This window comes from Simochromis diagramma, unplaced genomic scaffold (genome assembly GCF_900408965.1).
Source record: "Simochromis diagramma unplaced genomic scaffold, fSimDia1.1 OVJJ01000406.1, whole genome shotgun sequence".
NCBI lineage: Eukaryota > Metazoa > Chordata > Actinopteri > Cichliformes > Cichlidae > Simochromis > Simochromis diagramma.
In genome coordinates, this window is record NW_024387104.1 from 52,774 (window position 1) to 65,586 (window position 12,813).

A 12,813-nucleotide genomic window follows, 5' to 3' on the forward strand; every position below is an offset into this window, starting at 1 on the left:
CCCCCAAAAAAAGTTTTTTTAACCTTGTAAAAAAGTCCCCCACCCTGAGAGAGCTGGATCTTAGTAACAATGACCTACGGGACTCAGGAGTGAAGTTTCTGTGCATTGGAATGATGAGTTCATATTGCACACTGGAAATTCTAAGGTCAGGATTCTGATTGATACTGTTGATAATTAAAATGTTATTTACGTAAACTGCTAACCTATATAGAAATTGCAGGTGCCATTTTAGTTGCTTCTTCAGTGGATTGTTAAACTCTAAAATTTAAAAACTGTGACACTTAGTGTGACAATAGAAACATGTTTTATGCACTGGTCTTTTCAAAGATTTAGGTCTGTTTTGCATCCCTATTTTCATAATGGAAATTGTGAACAATGGCAACCTTGAAAGAGTGAGTTTTGTCCTTTAGAGGAACAGCTTAATCTTGTTCTGCCAAGGTGGCTCTTCTATTTCGCTCAACAAGGTCCACATCAGGTTTTGAGGAACCAGGGCACCCTGATGAGAAGTGGGCTATTGAAACAAGAAGGCATCGGTGGGTAGAGCTGTTCGATATAACGATATATATACCGGATGATGGTAGAAAGTCTTAGAAAAACTTGTTTTTACTCAGATTACTGATTTTCTCAATGATAGACAGATCCTGGAGATATTCCAGTCTGGATTTAGGGTAAACCACAGCACAGAGACTGCTCTCCTAAATGTTTTAAATGATCTTAGATGTAACTGGGACGCCCAAAAGCTCTCAGTCCTGGTGCTACTGGATCTAAGCGCAGCCTTTGATACAGTAGACCACGCTATTCTTTTAAACAGACTGAAACACATGGTGGGCCTCTCTGGTGCTGTACACAACTGGTTCACTTCCTATCTCTCTGACAGATCTTTTATGGTGAGTATGGATACATGCTCCTCTAAGATCCATAAAATGACATGTGGTGTGCCTCAAGGGTCGGTTCTAGGCCCTGTACTTTTTAATTTGTATATGTTGCCTCTCGGCAGTGTCATCAGGAGGCATGGAGTGAACTTCCACAGTTACGCTGATGACACGCAGCTGTACATCTCTGTGTCTCCTGATGACACCAGACCAATGGATGCCCTTTTTAACTGTATCTTGGATATAAGATCTTGGATGGCAGAAAACTTTTTACAGCTTAACCAGGACAAAACTGAAGTTTTAATTGTCGGTCCTGAGGCTCAGAGAGAGAAACTCTTGTCTAAATTAGAGGCATTTTCACTATGTCCTTCGCTACAAGTGAAAAACCTGGGTGTTATTTTTGACTCTGAGCTTGGTTTTATCCCACATATTAAACATGTAACCAAAATTGGATTTTATCATCTAAAAAATATAGCCAGAGTCCGCCCTATTCTCTCTCGGGCCAACACGGAGATGCTGATGCATGCTTTTATTACCAGTCGCATTGATTACTGTAATGCCCTGCTCTCTGGTCTTCCTAAGAAGAATATTTCAACTTTACAACTCTTGCAAAACTCGGCAGCTCGTGTGCTGACGAAGACCAGAGGGCGGGCCCACATTACAACGGTTTTAGAATCGCTGCATTGGCTCCCCGTGTGTTTCAGGATCGATTTTAAAGTTCTTTTACTGGTTTTTAAATGTCTTAATGGTCTTGGGCCTTCTTATCTCTCAGATCTGCTTTTATCATATGAACCCTCGCGGACCCTGAGGTCCTCTGGTACTGGCCTTTTGATTGTCCCTAAAGTCAGGACACATACTCACGGAGAGGCAGCTTTTCAGTGGTATGGTCCTCGTCTGTGGAACAGCCTGCCGGAGGAGCTCAGGGCCGCAGAGAACGTGCATGTTTTTAAGAACAGGCTCAAGACCCACCTTTTTAATTTAGCTTTTACTTAGCGTTTATTTATTTTTTATGCTTATTTATTCTATCCTGTTATTCTATTATTAATTTAGGATTTACCTAATATTTCTTGATTTTATTCTTATTCATTTTTTAATCTTCTTACTCTATTTATATTTATATTGTATCCTGTTCTTATTTATTTTATCATTTTACCCTGTATATATATCGTATTGCGTCATATCTCCAGTGTTTCCTCGGAGGGCGCTCTCTGCACCGGGGCTGTTATTGACCGTGGCTGCTGGGTCTCTGGGGTCCTCTCAGCCTGGTTGGGGGGCTCCTTGGCCTCCCTCCTGCTGTGTGCCCAGCCTGGAGGCTGCGGTCTGTGACCGGCTCCCGGTGCAGACGGCTCTCTGTTATAATATTTCCTCACTTGGCTCATGCGAGCCCAGCCCAATTTTTACTCTTTAAGTGTGCGCGTGTGTGTATGTGTGTGTGGGTGGGGGTGGGGGGATATATGTGTATTGAGAGTGTGGGGAGTGCGTTGGAGGGTGGGGTGGGCTGCTTTTAACTATGTAAAGCACTTTGTGCTACATTTTTTCTGTATGAAAAGTGCTTTATAAATAAAGATTGATTGATTGATATAAACATCTATAGTTTCATTTTACGTTATCGTTTGTTTTGTGGTGTCACAAAATAAACGTTTACGGCAATATTGTTTTGATGGTCACTGTAGTGGCTATATTAATTTCTTAAAGTTCTCTCTTTCTCTTATATTTAATATATCCACACAACGGACGGACAAGTGCCTGTTTTTATGCGTTGTCGTTAGCAACAACAATGGTAAAAACATAGCAAGTCTGCTTGTTTATTTTCCACAAACCTTTCACAATAAAGCTCAAGATCATGTTGAGACTTTTCAAAATAAACTGAATGATGTGAAAAAGTATGCAGAGTATTTATGGCTGAGAAGTAAAAAAAGAGCCGCCACGTGCTAAAAAATAAACCTTAGACTCAAACGTTAGAACAGGCTTTTCCCTGCAGCACGCCGTGTAATAAATACTCAAAAAGAAAACGGCGGCCGTCACAACCTATGTCTAAAAATGTAGTTTCATGCATCAGTTAAAACATTCGACTCCAGGTACATGAGCCCAGCTGGAAACACTCCAGCTACCTGAGATTCACAGAATTTATAGAAAATGTTACATTTTTGTGATTTGTATCGTTATTGGGACGATAGATGTTTTATATCAGGATATGAAATTTTGGTCATATCGCACAGCTCTATCGGTGGGTAAGAAATGAAAATGGGGCCTTGTTGGAATGCTACTACGCAAGTAACCCTGGCGGAAGGGGTTACATGAAAAGGATGAGGGACCTATGGAATCTTCTGTACTTATCATCCAAGTTGACGGTGAAATGTGTAGCTCATAGTGATGGGATTTCCGGCTCTTTTTAGAGAACTGGCTATTTCGGCTCGGTTCACTAAAAAGAGCCGGCTCTTTGGCTCCAAACCGGCTCGTCAGGTTGTTTTGTTGCTTTAATTGATTTATTATTAACAATAATATAAAATTATGCACAAAAGGAATTACTAATGTAAAAAAAAGTGGTTTTATTTATATATATTTATGTATAAATATATGTGGTGGCCCCTAGAGACAATGCATGTACAAACTCCAAAACACATTTCTAGCGTTAACTGAACTTCCAAAACAGAGCTACCTACATCACTTAAATTACTCAATTGAAAGCATATGTGTATTGTTTGTGTATTTATACACAAGCACTCATATATATTCAAATAATTTAAAAAAAAAAAGTTCATTTACCTGTTACTACCACACACCAAATCCGGTTGTTGCTAATTGCTGGCTTGTGTAGCCACTAGGTAAGAAAAGCTCAACACTGCGCCCAGCATTCTGGAGCACTTCTGTTGTCTTTTGTTTTGGAGTTTTTATGTGTTTTGGAGTTTGTACATGCTTCAGGGTTTGTACGTGCTTCAGAGTTCGTATGTGTTTTGAAGTCTGTACGTGCTTTGTTTCTAGGGGCCACCGTAAATATACTTTTATTTATTCACTCCACATAAAATGTAATAAATAAATCATATAATACAAAAAACAACTAGTCACATTTCAACTTTAACTATTTAAATTTTCAGCTTTTTCCTTTTAAACAAATTTAAAGTGAAACAACACAAAACACTGCAAACCACAACACAATTGAATATAAATTATAATATGAAAACTAAAAGAAGATGCATATTCTCTGTCATATGGACCTGCATGAATAAACTTTCTGAATCCTTTATCATCTGCAACTGAAAATAGTTGTGGATGATTACTATACCTTTCTAATGTGAGGTTGTTGTCCCTGGCTGTCTTTCTCTCTTTCTCTTCCGCTCTGTTCCTGTGGTACTGCGAGTGTAACTACCGCACCTCCCGCCTCTTCCCAGCGTAAAGCACAAGGCTCGTGTGCCGAGTAAAGAGGAAAAAAAGGGCGACGGAGAGGGTGTGAGAGAGAAAAAAAAACACGGGTTGCGATAAGGAGCCGGCTCGCATCGTTCACGTCAGAGATCTGGCTCTAAGAGCCATTTCGTTCGCGACCGACATATCACTAGTAGCTCAGTGTTACAACATTCGAAAGAAGAGATTGCTCTTGCAGCCAGAGATTGACGAGGTACAACACAAATGCTATGGCAAGGGGGAGCCAGGACTACAGGTCAGTGGGGAGATATTATCACCCGCACCAGAGATTGGGTACCAAGCCTCAAGTGCAATGGAAGAAGGATCGTTGAGTGCAAGAGGAACTGACCTGAAAAATAGGATAATTGCGAAGCTTGAAACCTGGGTCCCTATAGCTGGTTAGCAAGAATAAATGAAGTACCCTCAGCAGATCTACTAGATGATGTAAATGCAGCGCTATGGACGATACCTACAGCCACGATTACTGAGACTAACAAGCTGATCTACACTACAGCAGGAGTGATCAGTGAGATGCTTGGCTACAAGTTGAACAGCCATAAGAAGCAATACCCCCTATGGGGAAGGAGTCTGGAGGCTAGTATCAAGGTAGCATGGAGAGAGGTTAGCCAACTGTCGGAGCTGCAAAAAGGTGTGACAAAGAAGGTGTCCAAGAACTATAGCAAGCTGTCCATACCTGAGGCCTGCCTGAAAAACTGCCAAGCAATTACTCACAGCCTTGGCCAGCCGATTGAAGAGGTACACTTGGGAGAGAGAAGGCGGAAGGATAAACCAGCTGTTCTCCAGAGAACCAGCTAAGGTGTACTCTCAGTGGCAAGGGAACAATATGAAAACCACACGCTGGAGACAGAGCAATATTGGAAGACAATATCGGAGAAGGATGCAACCCATAACGGCAATGCTCAGTGGCTAGTGGACCTAAGGGCAGGCTACAACGACCTCCCTGAAAAGGGTCCAGTAACCATCACAGTGGCAGACATCCAAGAACAGGTCTCCAGTATCAAGAATTGGACAGCATCAGACCTGACATGGTTCACACCTGGCTGAAGAAGATGACTGCACTCCATGAGGATCTGGCAGCACAAATGAACCAGCTGCTAGATGTGAGTGAAGTTGGCCCCCCACCTTCTTAAAATCCAACAAAAGTGGTATCAAACGTTTGTGCTGTAAAACTTTTAATTTGTGCCAGGATCATTTTAAAGATATTAATAAAAATTTCTAGAGGTCATCAGAGGTCAACCAGCCCCCCCACATTAATTAAATATAACAAAATGGGTGTCAATCAACTGTGCTACGTTTGTGCTGCTAAAATTGTCGTTTGTGCTGCCTCTGTTTTAAAGATATTAATGAAAATGTAAAGGTCAAAAGGTCAACCAGCCCCCCCACATTACCCAAATCAAACAAAATTGATGTCAAACGTTTGTGCTACGTTTGTGCTGCAAAAGTCCAGCTTAATGCTTCAGATCTGCAAGTGGCTTAGCCTCGTGCACATCCCTTTCCGGAAAGTAATGATTGAATAAAATAATTATAAATACTTTGCACACTCTCACTCCGCATTTTCTCTGTCCAGTAAAAGAATAAAAAGAAGAGGATTCAATACTTCTGTTCTGAGTTCTTTGTGCTGTTTTGATCATTATAGATAGTATTATTACGCTAGTTTTGATTATGGCTATTATCTACATTATAGAAAGTAACAAAAATAAAGAAAACACATTAAATGAAGTGTGTCCAAACCTGGCTGGTAGTATATATTTTAGAGCTGAAATTAGCTAAAATGAGAAAACCACACAGAATTATGTAATGATGATATGATAATGATTTTCACTCCATCTATTCTTGATGTTAATGAATTCAGCGGTAAAATAAAAACTTAAATTCAGCAGATTGATGTTTTTTCTGCAGCACTTATCTTGTCTTATTAGCATCAATTGTACTCATCTATGAGTCTTTATGATCTGAGGCACCATTTCATCTGAAAAACATGCTCCATCAATCCAATACTGCATATGCTCAATTTTTTTCTTCCTTCTCCTTTGTGTATGCTTTGTTCTTGTATGTCAGTGCTGTTTGTTTCCCACCTAAGAAGCCAGTCCATTTGGGAGTAATGGGAGACAAGGACATGCAATGTTTGTCACTTATGTCCACTATACTTCACAATTTGGTTTCGATCACAGTTTTTTTCTTGGAACAAGTCTCGGCACAAACTTTCATTACTCAAATTCTGACCAAGGATCTCCCTTTAGTTAGCCATCTTACTTCTGTGTGTAAGAGAAGGCATTTGTGCTTTGCATCCATCTCATCACAAAGCTGCTTGAATAGACCTGAGTTTAGGGCATTCTCTTTGATGTAGTTAATGACTTTAATGACACTGTTTATTGTGTTTTTAGGTTCAAGTAACATTTTTTGGATAATCACAATTTCCCTGTAAATGACAGTGCATAGACTTGCAGTCAAGTGCAAACTCCACTCAGCTCTCTGTGTATATGCAGACCAAGAGAAACCAATCCAGTTTTTCTGATATGTAACCATTCAGAATTTTGAATAGTTCTACACCACTGGTTTTGCTTGGTAGTGACAGCGCAAAAAAAAAATGTTGTCATGCACACATATGTCTTGCACATACAAGTAGTATTAGCCGTCAATTTCAGCAGACTCATTAACCTGAATTATGTACCTCTTCAACAACTCTGTCTTAGTGTCCCCTGCTCTATCTTCAATTTGCCTGGTGATGGTACGAGCCAAAGGTGGAACCTACATATTTTTTTTCCCTGTTTTTAACAGCAGTCTCTCCCGGAAAGTTGAATCGTGACCCCGATTTGTAGGGTGCTCCCTTACACTCTTAAGAAACGTGAGATGACTGATGGGAATCATCACTTATGTGCTGCTTAATTCAATTGAAAGGATGCAAATAGATTGAATTGTTGCTGTTTTTTTGTATGCAGTCTGTCAGGCTGTCTAATCACAGAGGAAGGCTGTACTTGTTTGGCATCAGCTCTGAGTGCCAACCCTTCCCATCTGAGAGAGCTGGACCTGAGCTACAATCAACCAGGAGGTTCAGGAATGGAGCTGCTGTCAGCTGGTCTGAGGGATTTAGGCTGGAGACTGGACACTCTCAGGTATGGATCTGTGCTCTTTTTCAGTCCAGTTTTATCCAACCACTGATAGGATTTCTAGATGTGCGAGGAAGTGTCTATCTGCCCGTGGTACATATCGTGCAGGGGCCTCTCCGTACATGATGGTTCCTCCTCTTGCTTCTCTTTCTTGGGTTTCTGCTGCATGAAATATTCACTGGGCATTGGGTTGTCATGGCCATCGTTCTCTTGTATGTATTTACCATCTCTTGACTTGGTGGTTTTAGCTAATTATAGGCTAAACTCCAGCCTTCCTTTCATATCAAAAATTCTTGAAAGAGTAGCTGTCAAACAAGTCCTCTGGAGAGGAAGGTCTTACCTGAAGAGTTTTAGTCAGCTTTCATAGAAACAGCTTTAGTGAAGGTTAGAAATGATCTTTCTGAACTTGAATTAAAAGCCAAAGTGAAAAAGTGAGCATTAAGATGTGATTTAAAAGACTGAATAGACTTTGAAGTCAAATATCCTCTGGCAGATTATTCCAGTGTCTGAGTGATACTACTGTGAATGCCAGATCTCCTCTATGCTTCAATTGAGACCTTGGTTGTACTAAGAACATCTGGTTAGACAATATCAGTGCTTTTTTGGGGTCATCCATGTTGAGGAGTTGGCTTAAATAACTGGGTGCCATATTATTTGTAACTTTAAAAGTAAGTAAACTAATATTAAAATTAATATGATATTTGACATGGAGCCAGAACTGAAGTGATGTGTGCATTCTAACACCCGATAAAGACGTGCAGCAGCATTTTGGACTAACTGTGAGCAATGGAGAGAAATAGAGAGAATTTCAGTAATCCAGTCTAGAAGTGATGAAGGCATGAATTTGTGTTTCTTGATCTCTTCGAGAAAGATAAGGTTTTGATTGGCAATTTCGCGTAACCTGGTTTTCACTACTGTGGATGCTTGCTTCTCTAATTTAAAATAGCTATCTAAAACACTCCGAGATTCCTTATAGTGTGAGAAAGATGAGAAGTAAGCAGACCGAGGGTATCAGTTAACTTATCCAAAGGGACTTGACTTCCAATAACCTTAACTTCAGGCCCCCAGGAGGCATCCTTCTCTAGATCATCTCTAGATGAGGCATCCTTCTCTAGATCAGCAGCGGCTCTACTCTTAGCATTTCTCGAATGGCTGAGCTTCTCACCCACTTGGCTAAGCCTAGAAGCCTAGAATTTCTGTCCATAAAAATTATGAACAGAATTGATGACAAAGGGAAGCTCTGGCAAAGTCCACCACCCACCAAGAACAAGTCCAACTTATTGCCGGCAATGCAGACCAAGCTCTTACAATGGTGTATAAGGATTCTGGCCCGTAGTGATGGGCCAGACACCCTATATTCCCGGAGCACCTCCCACAGGACCCACCAAGGGACATGGTCGAATACCTTCTTCAAGTTCTCTAAACTCCTATGCACTCTAAAGTATTCTTGAGACGATGAAGAGCTGATCCAGTGTTCCACGACCAGGACGAAAACTGCATTGTTCCTTCTGTATCCGAGGTTCAACTAACGGACGGACTCTCCTCACCAGCACCCTGGCATTGACCTTCCCAAAGAGTTTCATAACCAGCTTGTTTGGTTAGTTGTGACTTACAGCTAACGTAAACAGTGGCGTGTCTAGAAAACTTTTGTTGGGGGGGGGCATAATTGAACCATAATTCAATAACCCTGTAAACCTAATAACCAAATGTGCTTTTAACTCTTATTAGAATGAGATTTTAACCACTATGGTGCAAAGTTTTTGGATACTGCGTTGATAAAGTACAAGAGATACAATCAGTCAGTGTTTATTCAGCAGATAAGGACATCAATATTTGCATAGTTATTTTACTGAGATGTAGTGCACATATGTTTTGGGCAAAAACATTTTTAACATACAATTGGCAAATTAGCCAATGCCAATGCAAAACCAATGCCTGTTAAAAAAAGAAGACAATCTTCTCACAAACTGGTGTTTGATTTTGAAACAGGAAAAAAGTGGGGAAACAAATGAAAAGACTAACATTTGAATGAAACCTGAAAGCAAGTAAATACTTTCTATGCTGCCTTATGGTAAACTTTGGTAATATTGATCAAGAACAACACTGGCTGATGATAAAATACAGTCAGCTGGCATGGTGACACTGCCAGTATTAACCTGCAGGGCTGGACTGGGACAAAAAATTGGGCATTTTGACTACAGACCAGCCCACCAGGTATTAAAGCCATAAAGTCTTTGAATGAAAACTATGGGCTCAAAATGTGGTCATAAATATTTTGTACTTGTAAATCAGTTTTGTGTGTGTAAAAAAGATTTGTGTGTGGACTTAGCCAAAAAAAACCCCTGCAAGTTACAAGTACGAATTTTGACACTATTTTTCTTCCTCTCATCTGATTGGTCAATGTCATGTCAATCACAAATGTAACAATCCAATCAGAGAACAGATAGGTTTGGCTGTCGGAGGGGCGCTTTTTTTGAACATAACTTTCGCCGAAAAAATGTTTTCTGCGGTGCCGTCTTTCGTGCTTGGCTCTCCTACCTTTGCTAACATGATGCTCATAGTGCAGAAGCCGGTGCTACATTCACTTAAAATTTAGTTTTTCTCTTTAGGGCCTTTGTGAGCCTATACTGGTGGTTTTTAAAGTCATTTTTGGCTTTTCTGTATAGTTTCTGGCATGCTTAGAACTCAAATTTCACTGTGGAAATAGTTTATGTTGATGCACAAGCTGTTTTTTGTTGTTGATAAGCTCTGGTGGACAGCAAATGCAGGCCAGTTTCCTCCCCAGCTTAACATAAGAGGAATATTAAGATAATGAAGGCCAGAGTTTGAATCATTCATATTTCATTCAATACAGCTGTGTACAGACAGATACAGGATCAATCCAACTTATCAGCAGTTTGATCCACATATGGATTGAAGTGTATTTGTGAAAATGTTGGACTGTTCCTTTATCAATGTCTAACAGTATGCATATGAGAGCCATGTAATGTCCATGTGTGCATGCTGACTGTGCTGGTCTGACCCCCCTCCTCCTTTCAGGGTGGAGCCTGCTGGAGAACGATGGTTGAGACCAGGTCTGAGGAAGTGTAAGTGTGTTTTTAAAGGGATTCATGAAAACAAAGCAGCACACATTCACATCTCTGATGTTAGGAGTCATCATCAAAGTGTCAATCAATGAACAGATGATGGATCAATAACTACAGCTGGATTGTGTTTGTTCTCTCCATCAGATTCCTGTAAATCCTTCAAAGATGGCGCCGAGTATGGCAGCCTCGTCGCGAACTCCCCCAAGCAACGGCTTTCTTCTGTGTTTAATTTTACTTTTCCTTTATTTTTTCACGAGCAGCACTTGTCTCCTTGTGTACGACCGACAAACCTTACTGGACATAAAAGACGGTCTTTCTTATAACTTTCCGGAGTTCAAGTTTTGCAACACGGACGCTCCGTTTGCAGACCCCCCATTCATCTCACCTGAGACGCCTTTGTTCTCTGGCCCTGGAGGCCGCAAACGCCGACGCAGAGGGAGAAGATCTGGCGTTCTGGTTCGACTGAGACGGCGCACTTACAGACCACCGTTACCCAGTTTATTACTGGCTAATATGCAGTCTCTGGAGAACAAGCTGTGCGAGCTTCGGGCACGGATCTCATTCCAGCGAGAGATGCGGGACTGCTGCGTGATCTGCCTCACAGAAACCTGGCTATCGGACAAAGTACCGGACTCCGCAATACAACTGCCGGGGTTCTCTGTGCACCGCGCGGACAGGTCACAGGATCTTACTGGGAAAAGCAGAGGCGGTGGTGTGTGTTTCATGATCAACAACAGCTGGTGTGATTATGCGAACGTGCACCCGGTCAAATCCTTCTGCTCACCGGACCTGGAGTACCTGATGATTAAGTGCCGGCCATTCTGGCTACCGAGGGAATTTACAGCAGTGATTATTACGGCTGTTTACATTCCCCCACAAGCCGACACTGACCGTGCACTCAGGGAACTGTACAGCGCGATCAGCAGCGAGGAAACCGCACACCCAGAGGCAGCGTTTATCACAGCCGGAGACTTTAATAAGGGAAACCTGAAGAAAGTCTCACCAAAACTCCATCAACACATCCTTTTTAACACACGTGGAGATCGGCTACTCGACCACTGTTACACCTCTTTCCGGGATGCGTACAAAGCCCTCCCCCGCGCCCCATTCGGCCAATCAGATCACTGCTCCATCCTGCTCCTGCCCGCCTACAGGCAGAAGCTGAAACAGGAAGCTCCAACCCGGAGGGCGGTGCACTGTTGGACGGACCAATCGGAGTCTGCGCTGCGGGACTGTTTTGATCACGCAGACTGGGAAATGTTTCACGTGGCCGCCAGAGACATTGATGAATACACAGACTCAGTCTGTGGATTTATCAGGAAATGCGTGGAAGATGTCGTCCCATCCAGAACAGTCAAATCCTTCCCAAATCAAAAACCCTGGATTAACGGAGATGTTCGCGCGGCACTGGCGGCACGGAACACCGCCTTTGCCTCCGCGAACACATCGGACTACAAACACGCACATTACCAACTCCGGAAGACGATCAAAGCAGCCAAACGTGAGTACAGGGACAGGGTGGAGCAACAGTTTGACAACCCTCGGAGTATGTGGCAGGGACTAAACACGATCACAGACTTTAGAGGGAAAACCAGCACACCGCAGACCACGGCCTCTCTGTGTGAGGATCTAAACGTATTCTACGCTAGATTCGACGCAGCGAACACCATGAGACCGGACAGTGTGCGCACCGCGGATGACGTCAGTGCGTACACTGTGTCTGAGGAGGATGTGCGGAAGTGCTTCAGGAAGGTAAACGCACGCAAAGCTACTGGTCCGGACGGGATTCCCGGCCGCGTCCTCAGGTCATGCGCGGCTCAGCTGGCTGGAGTGTTCACGCACATCTTCAACCTTTCCCTCTCTCTGTCTGTAGTCCCAGCCTGCTTCAAAATGGCCACCATCGTCCCTGTACCCAAATCCTCCACCATCTCCTCATTGAACGACTGGCGACCTGTAGCCCTGACCCCCATCGTAAGCAAATGCTTCGAGAAGCTGGTCAGGGACTTCATCTGCTCTGCACTACCCGACTCACTGGACCCTCTACAGTTTGCATACCGCCACAACAGGTCCACTGATGATGCCATAGCCCTGACACTACATACTGCCCTGTCACACCTGGAGAAGAGAGACACGTATGTGAGGATGCTGTTTGTAGATTACAGCTCAGCATTCAATACCATCGTTCCCTCGAAGCTGGACAGGAAACTGCAGGATCTAGGACTGAGCAGCTCCCTCTGCAGCTGGATCCTTAGCTTCCTGTCTGACAGACGCCAGGTGGTCAGACTGGGCAGCATCACCTCATCCCCCATCACACTGAACACTGGTGCT

At 42.7% G+C, this 12,813-nt stretch overlaps 1 protein-coding gene across 1 annotated transcript in view; it reads left to right on the top strand.

The window, feature by feature from the left end:
* The window catches only part of LOC120743083 (NACHT, LRR and PYD domains-containing protein 4C-like), a 46,481-nt gene that overhangs the window by 30,095 nt on the left and 3,573 nt on the right, over positions 1 to 12,813 (top strand). Inside the window, exons 10-11 of the mRNA XM_040046608.1 lie at positions 14 to 145; positions 10,439 to 10,486. Of these exons, the coding sequence (XP_039902542.1) occupies positions 14 to 145; positions 10,439 to 10,486 (180 nt within the window). The remainder of the gene's footprint in view (positions 1 to 13; positions 146 to 10,438; positions 10,487 to 12,813) is intronic.